Source organism: Emydura macquarii, unplaced genomic scaffold (genome assembly GCF_026122565.2).
Source record: "Emydura macquarii macquarii isolate MOO-44397 ecotype Brisbane River unplaced genomic scaffold, CSIRO-AGI_Emac_v2 contig_573, whole genome shotgun sequence".
In the NCBI taxonomy this organism is placed as follows: Eukaryota; Metazoa; Chordata; order Testudines; family Chelidae; genus Emydura; species Emydura macquarii.
This window is the reverse complement of record NW_027130710.1, coordinates 414,754-433,061: the sequence shown is the minus strand read 5'-3', so window position 1 is coordinate 433,061 and position 18,308 is coordinate 414,754. Positions and strand designations below refer to the sequence as shown.

Here is an 18,308-nt window from a genome sequence, read left to right as displayed (position 1 = left end):
AAAAAATCCCCTCCCAATGCTGTGACGGCAAAAGATCCAGTGGAGACAGTCAAACAGGGAAAAAATATCTGTTTGTCAGCTGGCATAGCTTATCTCTTTTGGGGAACTGGTTTACGGTATACCAGCAGCTGGTACAAGCTGTATCTTCGCTAGGAGGGATTGCCGGTGTAGCTTTCCTGGTAGAGATGCCCTCTCTAAGGCAGTCAAGGCCTTAGTGTAACTAGAAGAGGGTAAGATAATAAGGGTTTTACTGCTTTATCAGCAGGCGATATGGGACATGACCAGCAGGAGAACCCTATCCCCACAGCGGCTGTAGCACGTGTGAGCGTGCGTGGGGGTCACACACTCACTGGGTGCACGCTTGACTGGCATAACTCCCCGGCAGCAAAGTGACTGAGGTCAGCGGAGTGGTGCCCAGTCATGGTCACTGTCCTCTCTTCTCTTTATGACACAGCTGATTTTGGAGTCTCTGCCAAAAACTCCCGCACCCTGCAGCGCCGGGCATCCTTCCTGGGAACACCGTACTGGTATGTGCAGGCCCCGCCTGGGAACAGCTGGGCATTAGGGGTAATGGTAGCACTTGGGAACGGCGTTCTTTTCTGGAGTCTGTGGCCATGGTGGCAGATCATATTGTCCCTCCGGCGGGTCCAGGGAGTCAAGAGAGGGGACCTTGGAACCAGTGTTTGCCATTGACATAATGTCCGCAAGAAAAAGGGCTTTTTGTTGAACGGGGAAATTTAGCAGAAAAAGGGTTTTGGATGAAAAATCAGCAGTTGAAAAAATGTCGGTAAAAAGTTTGGCTTTTGGTAAAAACCGTTGCTTGTTAATTTTGAAAACCACATTTTTCTTTACTTAAAATGGTTTTTAAAACACAATTCCCCCCCCCCCCCCTTTTCGAGTCTGGCTTTTCCTTGAAAACGTGAAACGTTTCGTGGGAAATATCCACAGAACAAAAGCAATTCTTTTTTTCCCCATAAAAAATTCTCGGCATCTTTCAACCAGCTCTGGCGGACGCCGGGCAAATTCCAGAGACTGGCTGGCATCTGCGGCCTTGGCGTGAACTCAGAACTAGCAGGGCTTATGGCCCTGAGACCAGAAACGGGGCATCCCCAAGGAACCACCTCGCCTTGGCAGATGTCCCTGTTCCTGCTCCTCTCACTTTAGGAGGCCACTGGCACCCTCTCCTGGCACAGTCACTGTCCCCCAGCTGCATAGGGCTGGGTGGGGCTCCGTGCAAAAGACAGCAAGGCCACCCTCCTGCATGTACCTCATTCTTCCAAGACAATCCGACGTTCTCAGCAGCTTTAATGGGGCAGCTTTAATGTGCCGGCAGCTTTAATGGGGCTGCTGACGGCATTGGGGAGACACCGATGGGGAAACCCGCCCCGTCCCGCGTGTCCCTGGGTCCTTGTGAGCCGGTCTCTCTCCCGGGGCGCAGGATGGCTCCGGAAGTGGTGCAGTGCGAGACTTCGAAGGAGAACCCCTATAGCTACAAGGCCGACATCTGGTCGTTGGGGATCACCCTGATCGAGATGGCCGAGATGGAGCCCCCCTACCACGAGCTGAACCCCATGCGGGTGCTGCTGAAAATCACCAAGGCCCAGCCGCCCACCTTGCGCTCTCCCAAGCGGTGGTGAGTCCGCGGAGCGATTCCCAAGCTGTACAGATGCAGCCCCACTGAAATGCACCCCCTCTGGGGGTGGGGGGCCCAGGATGCTAGTGGGAGGAAGGAAAAGGTTGGCCACCGATATTGGCTCTTACTGAAAGTGCCTTGGGGCCTCGCTGTCCATGCCGAGTGGGCAGGGCTCAGTTTACAAGGTCCTTCGATGGCAGGGGACGCCAGCTCTCCACCTGGGCCGAGTCCTCTGGTGGGAGCGTTGAACCCCTAGCTCCAGGGGGCAGAGGTTTGGTAAGCCACAGTCGGGGGTTTGTCCCTGTGCTGCAGTGCAAGCCGGCAAGGGGCAATTACCGTCACCCCATTGCACAGCTGGGGCCGCTGAGCCAGGGACACAGGCGCCAGGGACTGGGCAAGGTCACCCAGTGAGTCAGTGGCAGAGCTTTAGAAGTGCCAGCTTCCGGGCCGCGTCTCAGCCCCAAGCTGGGCCTTCTTCCCAAAGCGATAAGGCCCCACCAGGATCAGGCCAGACCTGCCCGGGTCACGGGCTGGGATGCCCGGGGGAGGACAGACGGAGGCAGGTTTCTGGGGCCGGCAGCATGGAGGCGGGACTGGCCTCTTCAGTCGCTCGATGTGTCCTGCAGGTCCGAGGAGTTTAAAGACTTTCTGAGGAAATCCCTGGAGAGGAATCCCGAGGCCCGCTGGTCAGCCACCCAGCTCCTGCAGGTGAGACCCCCGCCCCCCCGGCCTGGGCCATGTTCTCCCTCATAGGGCAGGGGCAGAGACTTGGCTGGTGGCAGTTCCCCCATGTCACCTCGGGCTCTCTTGTGCCCCAGACCCCCCCTCACTTCCCTCAGCAGCAAAGCTCAGGCTCCGTCCTGCATGTGCAGAGATCCCACCGAGGGGCACGGGGGAATGCAGGTCGGCTGGGCCTGCCCCCCGAAGGGGCGGACGGAGACCGTCTCTGTGGGGATCGGCACCTGACGGGCCTCTTGCTCCCCCCCCAGCACCCCTTCGTGGCGGAGGTGACGGAGAAGCTGCCCCTGCGGGAGCTGATCGCAGAGGCCAGGGCAGAGGTGATGGAGGAGGTGGAAGAGGAGGAAGAGGAAGGACACGTCTCTGCAGTAAGCCGCAGTGGATCTCATTGAGGCTGGGCCGGGTCCCGCCAGGGGTTCGGTGCCGGAAACGCAACATCAGAGATTCTGCGGGCCGGGGCACGGGCCAGTCTGCCCCCACGCAGCCCCTGTCGGCTGGACATGCCATGGGAGCAGTGGTGACAGCCGGGCGTGCTGTGGGGGGGCAATCCCAGGGGAGGGGAGGGGACGTTGCTGAGCAGAACAGAGCAGGGGGAGCCAACTGCCTGCCAAGCAGTGCCACCCCGACAGCAGCTGTCTGTCCGTGAGGACTGAGCCCTGAGCAGGCCGTGCTAGGAGAGCAGCGTGGCCCAGTAGTTAAAGCATTAGTCTGGGAGTCTGGGGGTCTAAGCCTGGCTCTGGCTCTCACCGGCCAGGTGACCTTGGGCAAATCCCTTCTGGGTCCCCGCCCACCCTTCCTCTGCCTGGTGCACTGACTGTCACGCTCTGGGCCGGGGAGCCCTGGTGCAATCCAGCGGTGCCTCCAGCCGCTACCCTAATAACGAACTCACTTCTCGGGCAGGCGCAGCGTGGGCCAGGGCTAGGGAATGGGCCACGGCAGAAGCCAGCCTTCCCCTCTGGTCTCCGGCCACCCATTGGCTCCCCGCCCCCTTGGTAGGTTGATTCATGTTCAGAGCCGGGAGGCAGCAGAACCAACCCGTCACACCAGCCGCCGTCCTGGAGAACACGCAGCTGGAGTGACAGCTCGGCCCCCATCTATAGTGAACTAAATAAACTTCACCCTCCTCCGGGGCTGGCCCTGTCCTCGATCCCAGAGCCATATTCACAGAGCTGTGGGGGTCGGAGGATGTAAAATGCAAACGCTCTGTGCCAGTGCAAAGATCCTAGCAGGGAGCGGCTCCTACAGGCCCTGCCGTCAGCTGTCCGAGCCGTGCCGCACGACAAGGCGACGGTTTTGCCTGCGCAGCCGGGAATCACAGAGAGACCGGGGGATTTCACCGCGTGAGGGGCTTGTCTCCCAGCATTCCCCACCCGCAGGCTGCCCAGGGCAGCCGTGGCGTGAGCTGCACCCCGCCGGAGCTGGCGTATGCAGGCTGGACTGCTGGAAATTTCGTACGTGCTGCAGCACGGGGCGGCTCTCTGGCTGCTCCTGGAAATCGAGACGGTCTGAATCGCACTGGGACCCTGCAGCTTGAGACGGGCCCAAACTGGGTCCGGACCCTGGCCAGCTCTGGGGAACTTTGGATCTGATACATCTGAATCTTGATCAAGCCAAACTCACTGCAGTGGTCCCAGTTTGGGCCGCAGCTGTCCCGGTGCGTGGCTGTCACCTCCCTCGACAGTGGGGGACTTCGGGCCTCAGCCGCTTACTGCCTCCCTGCTAGACCGTTGGGAATCAGGGGGTCCCCAAGCCAGTCCTTAGCTGGTGTAAACTGGCACAGCTCCGTTGGTTTTATCTACACCAGCTGAGGGCCTGGCCCAGTGGCTCCTCCTGGTTCGATAGGGCGGGTTTCGCAGGGTTTTGATTTGGGATGGGAAAGGATCAATCCCAGTGCAGCCAACGGGGGCGTTTGACCTGAGTCTGCAGCCGTCTCTAACTTCTCTCCTCGCCTTGATCCAACAGCCACGCCACGACCACAAGGACGCCTCCGGCAGCAGCCGCCATGAGCAGGGGACATCGTCCAGGCCCAGTCAGAGCCTGGACCGGAGGGAATCCCCGGGCAGAGACGTGCAACCCCTTCCTGCGGCCGGAGCTGGCAGGGAGACGGACTTGATGGCTCAGCCAGCCAGCCAGCCTGCTCCGCCAGCAGAGGAGAGCAAAGCGGAAGAGCAAACGGGGTCTCCAAAGACTCAGACGGGGAACCCTCTCCCTGCTGGCCAGCCTGAGTCCCAAGGAGCCGGGGTCAACACCAGTGTCCAGGAGGACCCAGGCCACGCCGGTCCCCAGATGAGGGCAAAAAAAGCTTCCGACTTCCTGAAACAAATGAGGCGAAAGTCCACGCCCGTGTCTGCGGCTTCCCGGGAGCTGCGTGGCTCCATGAGGCTCCCCTCCCGACGGCCCGCCGACGTCCTGAAGCTGATGAGACGCAGATCGTTCTTTGGGGGGTGGAAGCTGCAAGAAAGTGCCAGCGAACAAGGCGGGATCCTTGGAGAGCCAGTGGCACATCCAGCGACTGGGGAAAGGCAGGGGCAGCTGCCTGCACGTCCTGAACCTCAGCCACTCGTGGAGTTGTCAGGCATGCTGGAGGAGACGGCACCGGCTTCCTTCCCAGCGGCCTCACTCCAAGCAGAGGCAGAGAAGGACTGTAAAGAGTGCCCCGAAAAAGGGACCAGCTCTCTAGAGATCCCAGCCCCAGGGAGAGAACTTTGTCCTGGGCCAAATCATTTAGCAACATCTAAAGATCCAACCATAGAGCAAGAGCCGGAAACAAAAGCAGCAGAAACTGTCAAGTCTTTCTTGGAAGAAACTCAGGAAGATTTTAAACCCCCTGACGCAAACGTAACTGACAGAGAACCCTCCTCAGATGCCTGCAGTTCTGCAGAAAGGCAACAGGGAGCTGTAAGCCTGGAGGACAGAACCCAGACGTGCCCCACATTGATCTCAATGAGCGACACCGAACGCCCGTCAAAGAGCGAGTCCACCTGTAATTTATTGGCTCTGCATGAACGCACAGGAGCAACTAAGTGGGACTTGTCTGAAGGCTCAGCTGGGGTGGGAGAAGGGCAGACTGTGGATGAAAATCCTCCCCCGACTTCCAGGAGGTGGAGGATGCTGGGTGAGAGGACGGAGGAAATACAAAGTCTAGCCAAAAAACATTACTTGGATTGTGCGTGTGTGAGCAGCTTTCTTCTAAACCCGGCTGTGCGCGCGGGCACACGACTAACAGACGCTCTGAACCTTTGTCAGACTAGTTCTGAGATTCTGAGCAACAAAGAATCACTGAGACTGTTCCAGCCCGAAGGGGCTGGACTGGGTATTGAGAAGGAAGCAAGAGGGGTTAGATTGCAGGCTGAAAATTGCTCAGATGCAGCAGAAGCACAAGAAGGTGGCAAGCCAGAGGGGGCTGCAGGCGAGCAGACACACGGTGAAACTGAGAACGAAAGACTCCCCAAGAAAGTAGCCCAGCGAGATGAGAATTTGCAGCAGGCAGAAACATTCTCAGTAAAGAATGCAGCAGGGGGAGACCTGGAGAACACTGATGAAACCACAAAGGTGGGATCAGAAAGCCTAGAAGAGCAACACGAGCTGTATTGTGTGGGAGAGATCGCAGGTCCTGAGAATGGAGAGAAAAACACAGTGGGTGATGCATCTGCTGAGGCGACAATGGCTCCAGCCAAAGAGGAAACAGGGAAGAGTGAGGAAGAAACTCTAGACAACAATAGAAGGGATCATTGCAATGACGAAGATGAACATTCAGGGGCGGACGCCTCCCCCAAGGAGATCAAGGGGGAAGTAAATGAGGAGTCAGAAGGAGATAGTGTAACAAATGTTGGAGAGGAACATTTAAACGGAGACCAAAATGCAGCGGTGGATACATCCAGCCAGGAGATACTGGTACCAGCGAGAGAGCGCGCCCAGGAAGGCACTGTAGAAAATGCTACACAAGGTCAGTTAAATTTAGAGGATCAAAACTCAGTGGTGAACACCTCCTCCAAGGAGAATCTGGTGCCAGTTGAAGCACACCCCGAGGAGAAAGTGGAAGACACTGCAGATGGCCCTCAGGGTGTCCTGCTAAATGTTGCTGAGGACAAAGGCCATCGAGCTCGGGGAGACAGAAATGGTAGAGGAACGGCGAAGGAAGAGAGACACCCGCCTGGAGAAGATCTGGCCGAGGTTGTCGTGGATCCAGAGGGAGCGTCAGGGGATGGAGTTGGAAGAGAAGAGAAAAGTGGCCCCTTGGGGAACGGAGCAGTGCTGGAAATCCAGGGGGCAACTACTGGACCCCAGAAGGTAAGGCAGAGCTTGAGCTTTCCTGAGGGGCCCCTGGTGCCCCCCGTGTCCCTGAAACAGGCAGCTAACGGAGGAGCGATGAGAGACGGAAACGCTCCCACTGGTGAGGGAGATTCGTCCTTCACTGATGGTGCGATACAAAACCGAGGAGAAGAGAGGTGGACCTCACCGGGCACTCCAGAGTCCGACACGCACTGCCGCCTTCCTCCCACGAGGCTCCAGGTCCCGCGCGGCACACGAGACATCACACAGGTAGGATGGCATGACACATGAGACAATGAGTATGGGGCATGGGGCCTTTTGTCTCCAGGTCTGTCTCTGAGCCTGGCTGGGAGGCTAATGTGGACTGACTTGAGGGTCTTAGTCCCGTGTCCATGCCCAAAAAACCCTCCAACCCAGTTGGCCCTACGCTGACCGGCTCGCTGGGTGGAAGGACGGAGTTGACTGAATCCTGGAGGGGGTTCCCGTTAGCTCAGGGCTGAGGTACAGCCGTGGGAGAAGGCAGGGAGACACTTTTGCTGCCTATCCCGGACGCATTTCGTGACTACAAAGAGGAATGCATCTTTCCGTGCGCTCCCCGGACTGCCAAATCCATTCTGAGCCCCGAAGCCGTATAAAACACGTGATCTGTGCCAGGGACGTGCGGCTGGGGAACGCAGACCGTGCATGCTGACCCGGCAGCCCCATACTGTACGGTGGGTCTCAGCACATTCACGGTAACGGCTGCTCTGCTTGTTAAAGGGGACACCACAATGGGTCACACTGAAAGATGAAGTGTCAGGCTGAAGGGAGGCTACTAGTGGAGTTCCTCAGGGAGTCTTGGGACCAATTTTATTTAACGTTTTCATGCATGTCCTTGGCACAAAAAGTGTGCTAATAAAATCTGTGGATGACACAAAGTTGGGAGGTAGTGACAATGCAGAGGAGGACCAGAATATCATACAAGATCTGGCTGACTTTGAAAACTGGAGTAATAGAAATGGGAAGAAATGTAATAGTGCAAAGTGCAGGGTCATGCATTTAGGACTAATAACAAGAGCTTTTGCTATAAGCTGGGGGACGCATCAGTTGGAAGTGACAGAGGAAGAGAAGGAGCTGGGCGTATCGGTGATCGCAGGATGACTATGAGCCGCCAATGTGATGTGGCCGTGAAAAAAGACCAATGCAATCTTAGGGTGCATCATGCGAGGTATTTCCAGCAGAGATAGGGAGGTGTTAGTACCGTTATACAAGGCGCTGGTGAGACCCCATCTGGAATAGTGTGTGCAGTTCTGGTCCCCCGTGTTTAAGAAAGATGAATTCAAACTGGAACAGGTGCAGAGAAGGGCAACTAGGATGATCCGAGGCATGGAAAACCTGCCTTATGAGAGGAGACGCACAGAGCTTGGCTTGTTTAGCCTAACCGAGGGAAGGCTGAGGGGAGATCTGATTGCTCTGTGGAAATACATCAGAGGGATAAATACCAGGGAGGGAGAGAAGTTATTTTAATTAAGTGCCAATATGGACACAAGAAAAAATGGATCGAAACTGGCCATCAAAAAGTTTAGGCTTGAAATTAGATGCAGGTTTTTAACCATCAGGGGAGTGAAGTTCTGGGACAGCCTCCCAAGGGGAGCAGCCGGGCCTAGAAACCTAGCTGGCTTCAAAACTGAGCTTGACAAGTTTATGGAGGAGATGGTATGATGGGACAGCCTACAATGGCATGTAGCCGATCTGCAACTGCTAAGAGCAAATATCTCCAGCGGCCGGTGATGGGACTCTAGCTGGGGCGGGCTCTGAGCTACTACAGAGAATTCTCTCCCCGGTGTCTGGCTGGTGGGTCTTGCCCACATGCTCAGGGTCTAACCGATCATGATACTGGGGGTTGGGAAGGAATTTTTCCTAGGGCAGATTGGCAGAGACCTTGGGGTTCTCTCCTTCCTCTGCAGCATGGAGTCTGGGTCACTGGCAGGTGGATTCTCTGTAACTTGACCATCTTTAAAGCCAGGTTTGAGAACTTCAGTAGTTCAGCCAGAGGTTCAGGGCCTCACCGGAGTGGGTGGGTGAGGTCTGTGGCCTGCGCTGGGCAGGTCAGAGGAGGTGATCACGCGGTCCCTGTGGCTGACTGGTACATAAGCCAATAGAATCAGGTGGTGGCCCCAGACTAGCTGCTTTGTTGGGTTTGTCTCTGGACATTTGTGGTTCTTAGGCTTGTTGTGAGCATAAAACCCTCGTTTCCGGTCCAAGGAGCCCATCTCCCTAAGAAGAACGGTGAAGAAAACCCGGAAGTTTGTTGTGGACGGGAAAGAGGTCAGCGTGACAACCTCGAAGACGGTCAGCGAGGTCGATGCGAAGGGCGAGAAGATGCGCTCGGGCCGGTAAGGGCGCATTGCGTAGCTAAGTGATGACAGCAGCACTCCCAAGGCGGGACTGTGAGCATCCTGCCCTTCTCGTGCTGCTCCGCGGGAGAGGGGGCCCGGCTAGACGGGACGGGCGAGTCAGCACAGGGGCGGGGTGAGCACCTCTGGGCTGGAGCATGAGATTCCGCTTGCAGCTCCGCCACGGACTGATGCAACGCTGAGCAAGGTGCTTCGCTTCTGTTTTAGAGCCTCCCCCATCTGGAGACAGGGGGCGTCAGGGGGATGGGAGGAACATCGGGAGACTGGGGGGGTCGGGGGCTGGGAGGCACATGTGGAGACTGGGGGGGTCGGGGGGGCTGGGAGGCACATCTGGAGACAGGGGGGTCGGGGGCTGGGAGGCACATCTCTGTACACAAGTTCTCCTCATTATGCGATTATGGGCAGCCACGTGAAAGCAGAGCATGAGGGATCATCTCTAGCCCTCAAGCCCGTTCTCAGTTATCATCTCTAGCCCTCTTCCATAGCCACATTTACACGTGGGGTGGCTACAAAGCGAAGAGCCAGGAAACCCACAAAACAAAGGGGATTCCTCTAGACACCCAGGGCTAGATTCCCTACGGGTGTCGCGCCAGCGAAGTCAACGGGGTTTGCAGCCTTGCTGTAAGGATGGAGCGCCAGCTTCCCTTTGTCCCAGAGTCTGACACCCTTCTTGCCCAGGCGCCAGGAGCTGCACGAACTCCGCCTCCTCCAGAAGGAAGAGCAGCGAGCCCACAGCCAGCTGGAACAGAAGCTCCATCAGCAGCGGGAGCAGATGTTCCGCCACATCGAGCAGGAAATGATGGTAACCCCTGCCCGGCCCTTCCGTCACTGCTGCTGGGGGGAGGGAGTGGCAGACAGTGGGGTTGGTTTGCTCTGGCCCTGCCCAGTCTGGGCCAGCACACAGTCCCTGGGGGAAGGCATGGCTGCTCTTTTCCCCATGGAGCAGTCAGATGGCAACAGACACGCAGTTCAGAATTTGGGGAATTAAAAAAACATCCCTGACCCTCAATCCCTCATGTTCCAGCCCCACCTGTCACGTGCTGCGTGAGGGGTTAGACCAAAGCCCTCGAAGCCGTCCGTAATTGGAGGTGCCTTGATTTCTGGGTGCCCAACGTGACACGCCAGGAGCCTGGTTCTCAGAAGGGCTGAGGGCCAGCAGGGCGGCTGACATCTTCTCAGCACGTCTGCAAATCAGGCTCAAGGTGTCCCAGGCTGGGCATAGAAAATCAGAAGCCTTGCCTGAAAACGTGGGCCTCGTTGACCGGCAGCGGCAGTGGCTGGCGCTGTTCATTGTTTGGTCACGTGCTAGCACCGGTCAGGAGCCCGTTTTAATGTCTCTGGACACTTCTCTGGCCTAAGCGCCTATCCTGGGAGAGGCTCGGGGCTCCTAGGTAGTCGGTGAGACAAATAAATCGTCAGCATTCTCCACCCACTTCAGTCCTTCCCCAGCCGCAGGTGTAACCATCCTGCTGGAGACGTGCGTGCAATGGGCTAGCGGCCCCAGATTTGTGTGGCTGCATGGCCAAGCTCCTGGTGGGACACACAGAGGCGAGGAGTCAGATGCTAGCGTGAGAACCACGATACCCACAATTCAGAGAGGCTGGCGCTGCCTGAGGTTTCGGCCCCCGTTACGTTCCCCAAGGCTGCTCGGTTCCGTGAATGAGCCGAGAACGCACATTAAGCTTCTTGCTCTGCGCCCACACAGAGCAAGAAGCAATATTACGACCGGGAGGTGGAGACGCTGGAGCGGCACCATCGGCAGGCCCGGGAGCGCCAGGAGCACGAGTACACGACCAGGTTACGCAGCGAGGCCAAGCGGCTGAAGGCCCTGCAAGAGAAGGAGTATGCCAAGAAGATGTCAGCCTTGAAGGGCAACAGGAGAGAGGTATCCATATTTGGAGACCAAGACACACAAAACCGGCTGCTCCCCAGCCTGTGGGACCTTGGTCTCCTTCCCCCCTGAGCCAATGGGACCTAAGGATCCTTCCCCCTGGAGCCAATGGGGGCTGGGATCCTTTCCCTCAGAGCCCAGGGTTCTAATGGTATGTGACAGAACCCCTCCCCCCCCCCCCGGCCGCCCAAAGCCAATTTGGGTATGGATAGAGACTTCTTAATATGTGTAATGAAATAAATATACCCAGCCAATGAGACCTAGGGATCCTTCCCCCACCCCCACAAGCCAAAGGGATCTAGAGAGCTTTCTCCCTCCTCACCCTCCCCGAGCTATTCCTTATAACCCGTCTGATGTAGCCAATAAAACCTACGCCTGCCTTTCCATGTCGCTGGATCTAAGGATCCCTTTCCAGCAACAAAAATCCTGCTCACTGAAACTATGAAATCTAAGCTAAGGTGGGAGGTCTGGGGTTATTTTCACATTGTGGGGCCCTCTGCTTCCCATTATGGTCCTTGTAGTGCACTGTCGGTGCTAAGGCAGGGTTTATGATGCCTGGGGCCCACGTGGCAGAGATCCCAGCCTAGGTCTGTGCCAGTCCAGGTGCCTGTCTAGTTTAGATGTATGTGTCCCATTCAAATAACGAGCAAAGCTGGGGTTTTCCATAGGTCCTGAGGGGGCAGGTGCCTGACTCATGCCAAATGGCAGCTCCTTTGGGCCCATGGGAAAGCCCGACCCTCACGGAATGAACTATGTTACACAGACACGGTAACAGCAAACCTGAGCGAGCTGGCCCGGCTTTGTTCTCGTGTTTCATCCACGTCAGATCTAGCTGCGAGCTAGCAAGGGAGGTGTCACCAGAGCCAGACACACGCCCAGCAGGAATTGCCGGGTGACATTCTCGGCCCTGGCGATGCAGGCGGTCAGAGCAGCTGACGGGACCCACAGTCATGCGAGATAAGATGGCTGATAAACAGGGCAGCCTGGAAGCATGGCCGCTGACCATGGGCTGTGCCAGCCGATGGAGCTGGCTCACAGCAGATGAGCTGGCGAATCTGCACTAGCCCGCTAACCAGGTAATGGGGTGCGACCGTTTTTGCAAATCGGGATGCTCTGGGGCCAGACCCATGTGTTTTCATTTGGCAGGAGCAGAGATTTCTCCAGCAGCAGCAGGAGGAGCTAAACCTGGCCTTGCAGAAAGTCATCCAGGAGCACAAAAAGAAAGTGACCTCTATCGAGTGGGAATGCGTCAGCAAGATCCACAGCCTCAGGCGAGGTAGTGCTGCGCTCTGGGAGGGATAAGGGCAGAGCAGCAAATCATGGAAATGTTGGGCTGGAAGGGACCTTAGAAAGTCATCCAGGCCAGCCTCCTGCGCTGAGGCAGGACCAGTAAACCTAGACCAGCCCTGGCAGGGCTTTGTCCAACCTGTTCTTAAAACCTCTAAGGACAGGGATTCCACCACCTCCCTTGGATGCCTGTCCCAGAGTTTAACTACCTGGATAATTAGAAAGTCTGACTTAGATCTCCCTTGCTGCAGGTTAAGTCCCTTGCTTCTTGTCCTGCCGTCAGCGGATGTGATGAACAGTTGACCCCCATCCTCTTTATAACAGCCCATAGCAGATTGGGCCGCAGTTCTCAGGCCCTCTCTTGGTCCGCTTTTCTCAAGACTAAACGTGTCCAGTTTTTTTAACCTTTCCCTATAGGCCAGGTTTTCTAAATCTTTTATCGGTTTTGTTCTTCTCTCCAATTTGTCCACATTATTCCTAACGTGCAGTGCCCAGGACTGGACACAGCACTCACGCTGGCGCCTCACCGGTGCCACGTAGCTGGGACAGTCACTCCCATGTCTTACATACGACACTTCCGTTAATACGTCCCCAAATGATATTAGCCTTTTTCACAGCTACATCACATTGTTGACTCATATTAAGTCTGTGATCTATGATAACCCCAAACCTTTTCAGCAGTATTTCTTCTTAGCCACTCATTCCGTTTTATACTTCTGCATTTGATTTTTCCTTCCTACATGCAGTACTTTGGCTGCTTTTTTATTGAATTTCATCTCGTTGATGTCAGACCAATTCTGTAATTTGTCAAGGCTGTTTTTAATTCGAATCCTCTCCTCCAAAGTGCTTGCAACCCCTCCTGGCTTGGTGTCATCTGCAATTTGACAAGCATGCTTTCCTCTCCATTAGCCAAGTCATTAATGAAAATATTGACTAGTACTGGACCCCGGACTGCCCGCTGCAGGACCCCACTAGATACGCCCTCCCAATCTGGCAGCAAACCCGTGAGACTTACTTGTTGAGTGCAGTTTTTCAACCGGTTCTGCTCCCACCTGATAGAATTTCATCTAGACACATTTCCCTAATTTGCTTCTGAGAATGTCATTTGGGAGTGTGTCAAAAGCCTTATTAAAATCAAGCAGATCTGCTGCTTCACCCCATCCCCTAGACCCTTAGAAGTGTCAAAGAAGGAAATTGGGTTGGGTTGTCATAATTTGTTCTTGACAAATCCATGCCTGCTGTTCCTTAAACCCCTATTACCCTCCAGCTACTTCCAGATGGATTACTGAATCCTTTGTTCCAGTATCTTGCCAGGTTTCAAACCAAGGCAGACTGGTCTAGAATTCCCCAGGGCCTCTTTGTTTCCCTTTACTGCATTTGCCCTTCTCCAGTCTTCTGGGACCTCACCCATCCTCCAGGCCGTCTTCTTGCAGCTGATTACTAGTGGGTCTGAGATTGCTTCACCTAATTCCTTATGTCCCACAGGATGAATTGCAGCCGGCCCTGACAACCTGAATCCATCTAACGTATCTAAATGTTCTTTAAGCTGCTCTTTCCTTATTTTGGCTTGCATTCCTCCCCCCCCTGCCTGCTAATAATTAATATTAGCGAGGATCTGGTCACCGTTAACCTTTTCAACGAAGCGTGAAGCAAAATAGGCATTAAATATCAGCGCATTCGTGCTGTCATCACTTATTACCTCCCGCTCAGTGGAGCACTTACACTTTCCTTCATCTTTCTCTTGCTCCGCACGTATTTAAAGACCCTCCTCTTCGTGCTGGGATAGAAGGAGAAGCACCAGGGCCGTATGGCACCAAGGATTTAGCTATGCCTTTCCCATGGGCACGGGACTCGGGGAGGCAAAAGACACCAACCAAGCATGCAGCGGAGGGAGGCAAGGGAACTGATGAGGGCTTGGTAGGGAAGGGGGCTAGGAGGGAGACTGAGGAAAGAGGGGGCACCTCGTGGCTGAGAACCGAGATCTGAGCGCCCTTCTCTGCCCCTCCCAGCCCGGGAGTCCGTGGTGTGGAGCGTGGAACAAGGCCACCTGCAGGAGAAGTATCATCTCTTCAAGCAGCAGGTGAAGGAGCAGTATTCGCTGCAGCGCCAGCAGCTGAGCAAGCGGCACGAGAAGGTGAGCGCGGGGCTGGCCGCGGCGGGGCGTGCGGCACGACTGCTGACCCCCTGCCTGGGCAGATGACGCCGGTCAAGGGCTCTGGGGACTGATCAGCCCTGCAGCTGGAGGGTATGGGGCCAGGGCAGCCAACGGAGGCTGGAACAGCGGGGTGACAGCTGTGCCAGGATTGACGGGACCAGAGCCAGGGGGACGCAGCTCGCTCAGCCCAGAGCGGGCGCATCTCCTGCCTCGGAGTCCCCCGGCCCCTGGACCCGAAGGGTTGTGCTCAGAGCCAGCCTGGCCCAGCCAGAGCCCCCTTTAAGCCCCCCGACTCCTGCAGTAACCACAACCCTACCTAGGGTGACCAGCTAGCACGTGTGAGAAATTGGGATGGGGGCAAGGGGCAGAGCCCCAAATATCAGGACTGTCCCTATACGATTGGGACATCTGGTCACCCTAGCCCTGCCTCACCCAGCCGGGCAGGACACGGAAGGGCCAGGCCCTAGCACGGGGCATTGACAGGAGCGAGCCAGCGCTGGGAACGACTCTCCCTCGGCTGCCCTGCCGCTGCCCTCCCCTGGCTGCACCGGGCTCCTGCCCCAGGCCGGGGCGCTAGGCGAGGGGTGAGCGGGGATGCAGGAGGGTCCTGCGGTGTGGCGGCTCACTGTCTCAGCACCCGGCCCCTGACGCTTGGGACTGTCTGCTAGGAGACCGAGCGGATGAGCCGCTTCCACCGCCTCCTGCTGGAGGAGCTGAGGAGCCAGCAGGCGCAGGAGCACGCGCAGCTGCTGAAAACCCAGCGGGGGGATGCCAAGATCGGCCTGGCCCAGTTCAAGGGGAGTCTGAAGATCCAGGAGGTGACGGGCGCTGAGCAGCGGGACAGGACCAAGAAGGTACTGACCCCCACTCCTGCCCAGTTCTCTCCAGGGAGGACGGCAGGGCGCCCGCAGCCCCAGCACAGCTGAAGGCTGCGCCTAGCACAGAGCCTGGCTCGCCAGGCCGGGCACTGGGGAGATGCCGGCGAGCCAGAGAGAGAAAAAATCCTGCTCGGCCGTCGGCACAGGGCCAGAGCCACGGCACAGCTCCAGGGCCAGCACGGAGTGAGCCCTGGGGCTGGAGCACGGCTCTGCTGCCAGGAAGGAAGAAGGTCCATGCAATGAAGTCACCATCATCTGCTGGCCCATGAAACCACCCAGAAATGGGGGCATGGGGCCCAGAGGGGGTGAAATTTCTGGGTGGGCCCCGGGAACCCTCCTCCCCTCTCCTGGCTCAAGTCTGGGGAGGCAGCATCTGTCCTGATTCACGCTGACTCCTGGGAGGCCCAGCTGAAGCCTCTGGCCCCGGCCCCGGCCCCAGGGACTGCTCAGCAGCTGGCCTGACGTGGGAAGGGCTGTGCTGAGCAGAGCAATCCCAAAGCTGCCTGCCCCAGGCCTCAGCCAGGAGACCTCAGCGTGGCTCCCCCAGCCCTGGAGCCCTTGCCGGGGCAGCAGAGGGTAATACAGGGCTCCCCGCAGTTCCTGCAGCAGGAGGAAGAGCGCCAGAGGGCAGAGACGCAGCTCCAGCAGCAGCAGCACCAGAAGCAGCTGGAGGAACTGCAGCAGCAGCTGGAGGAGAGCGGCAGGGAGCTGGAGCAGCTGCAGGTGAGTTACAGCAGCAACCGGGCAGCTCCCCGGCCTGTTCCCATCTCCCCACAGAGGCCTTTCCACCTCTCAGCACAGCCCAGGTGGCTTGCGTGGTGCTGAGCGCTGCCGGGCAGCTCGCCCCTGAACAGGGACTGTTAAGTCAGCCCCTGCAGAGGGCGTCGCTTGCCGGGACTCCCAGGGGTGTTCGCAGGCCTGGGGCTGAGGTGATCAGAGTCAGACGCAGGAGCACAGACCCGAGCAGGGCCATGCCGCGAGTCCCCACCCACTCCCCGCGCTAGCCCATGTTCATGGCCTGAGCCATGGTAAGTGCTCTCGCCCCGTGTCTCCCAGAACGAGAAGCTGCGGCTGCTGGTGGCCCAGGAGAAGAAGCAGCTGAAGGGGCTGGATGACGAACACACCCTGGAGCTGAGCGAGTGGAAACAGCGGCTGGCTACCCGCAAAGAGGTGAGCCTGCCTGAGCCCTGCTGCCGGAGCTGGGGCAAGCGGCCCAGAGCAGCATTGCAAAGCCCTGGGACACCCACGGGTGTCGTAGGCCCCTCGCTGCCAGGACCTCCTCCCAGTTCCTTCCCCTGGCCGTGCCACAGCTGCTCCGGCGGTACTGCGGTGGGACAAACGCTGGGCTAGTGCTGGTGAGCTGCCTAGCCCCCTCCCTCCTTCACGCACGCCCTGGGCCTGCGAGCTGGGCACAGTCAAATCACTGAATGAAATCTAAGAGCAGTGCTCTCCTCTCCCCACACCTGGCCCCCAGCCTGGCCTGCGCCGGGCACTTGTGGAGACTTCCTTGCGTCTCGGACAGGTGCTGCTTTGAACCCAGAATCTTCCCACTGGGGCAAGGAGAAAGCGTTGGCTGCACAGTGCGACGGGTCCACGGAGGCTGGGGTGTCGCTGGTGTTTCTGGCTCCAAGGACTGTAAATATCCCTCCTTTGTTCCCGTCTGCTCTAGATGCTGGAGGAGGAGCTGATGCACACGCACCCCCTGCAGCAGAAGGGGCTACACCACTGCAGCGAACCAGGCAGCAGGACAGCCCGCTTCCTCCATGTCCCTTCCTAGTGGGGATGGCCAGCATGGGTCCTAGACCCCCACCCGCCACGGCCTGCAGAAGAGTACTCCCCGGAAAGCCAGCCCAGCGAAGGCGCCCAAGAGAAAAGCCCTCTTGTACCTGGGTTCAGTGGGTGCGATCAAGGTGCAATTCAACCAGGAAGGACCCGCTGGGCAGAGGAAGCAGCGCCGGGGGCGAGACGCTGCACGGGTGACCACAGGGCAGGAGCGCTGCAGTAATTAGGTCAAGCCGAGCAGATGCAGGGCCCTGTGGTCTGGGGCAGAGAAGACGACGTGCACATCTCAGGAAGTGGGACAAAGCCTGCAGGGGCTCTGGGACAGACCGTTCGTACGATCCCCTAGAGGGGAAGATCCAGCCGAAACCATCCCCTCCCCCAGCCACGGAGGGTCTCCTCCGTAAGCTGTCAGACTGAGATCCCCTGCGCTCACTGCTGGGGGCTGGGATATTAAAGCTGGCTGAAACCACAAGGAGCCGGCAGAGCACGGCGACAAAGCCAGGCCGCAGAGCATTTTACCTCCTGATTTAAATTCAAGGCGCTGATGGTCCATGCAGCCCATTGACCACAAGGAGGTTTGTTCGTGCTCTGCAATCTGGTCTGCGGCTCTGCGCACGTTCATGTGCAGGCAGGATAGAGATCGCACCTTTTGAGGCGCTAACTTTACAAGATCCGGTGCAGGTGTTGCACCAACACACACAAACCCCAACCCTGGCCTGTCCCTGATTTAGTGAGAAACCTGGGTTTGCACCTGTTGCGAGGGAGCGAAAGGGTGGCGTTGAAAAGTCTTGACACTGACTCGCCAAGATCAGGGCCTTCTCCCCCCCATCGGTGAGGAAGGTACATGGGTCACGCGGGCCAACTTTTCCTTGTAACATCCACCACAGAAAAGTGCGTCATTAAAGCAGCTGAGCCCTTCTCGGTCTGTGGGAAGAATCCGATTTTTCCTTCTTTTGTGCCTTGACTGGTAAGTTTTCCTACTGATCTTGCAAGACTGCCTGAGAAAAATCAAAGGCTAGGGGTGACATTTCCAAACGCACATAAGCAACGAAAGAGTTTAAGTCCCCACGAAAGGCCCAGCTCTTCCCCCAGAACTCCTCAGTTATAATGGTTACAGCATGTTCTGCACCAGCTGGAGCAGACGTAGTCCTCTCGCTTAATTCCACTTGCGTCCCTTAGCCGCAGCCACGGCCAAGCTGGGGAAGAGAAGCGGAGAGGATTGCTCCCCCCGGCTCTGTGCGGGGGACAGCACTGGTGTAAAGGGAGCTGGGAAGTT

The 18,308-nt window shown here is 57.4% G+C and overlaps 1 protein-coding gene across 1 annotated transcript in view; it reads left to right on the top strand.

Moving 5' to 3' along the window:
* Window positions 1-17,932, top strand: part of LOC137147858 (STE20-like serine/threonine-protein kinase) — a 30,112-nt gene extending 12,180 nt beyond the window's left edge. The window contains exons 5-18 of the mRNA XM_067540251.1: window positions 455-527; window positions 1,439-1,633; window positions 2,260-2,341; window positions 2,623-2,739; window positions 4,334-6,913; window positions 8,888-9,018; window positions 9,718-9,841; window positions 10,745-10,924; window positions 12,077-12,206; window positions 14,227-14,351; window positions 15,041-15,226; window positions 15,848-15,973; window positions 16,307-16,420; window positions 16,920-17,932. Coding sequence (XP_067396352.1) covers window positions 455-527; window positions 1,439-1,633; window positions 2,260-2,341; window positions 2,623-2,739; window positions 4,334-6,913; window positions 8,888-9,018; window positions 9,718-9,841; window positions 10,745-10,924; window positions 12,077-12,206; window positions 14,227-14,351; window positions 15,041-15,226; window positions 15,848-15,973; window positions 16,307-16,420; window positions 16,920-17,027 — 4,271 coding nt within the window. The 3' untranslated portion in view covers window positions 17,028-17,932. The remainder of the gene's footprint in view (window positions 1-454; window positions 528-1,438; window positions 1,634-2,259; window positions 2,342-2,622; window positions 2,740-4,333; window positions 6,914-8,887; window positions 9,019-9,717; window positions 9,842-10,744; window positions 10,925-12,076; window positions 12,207-14,226; window positions 14,352-15,040; window positions 15,227-15,847; window positions 15,974-16,306; window positions 16,421-16,919) is intronic.
* Window positions 17,933-18,308: the final 376 nt, after the last annotated feature.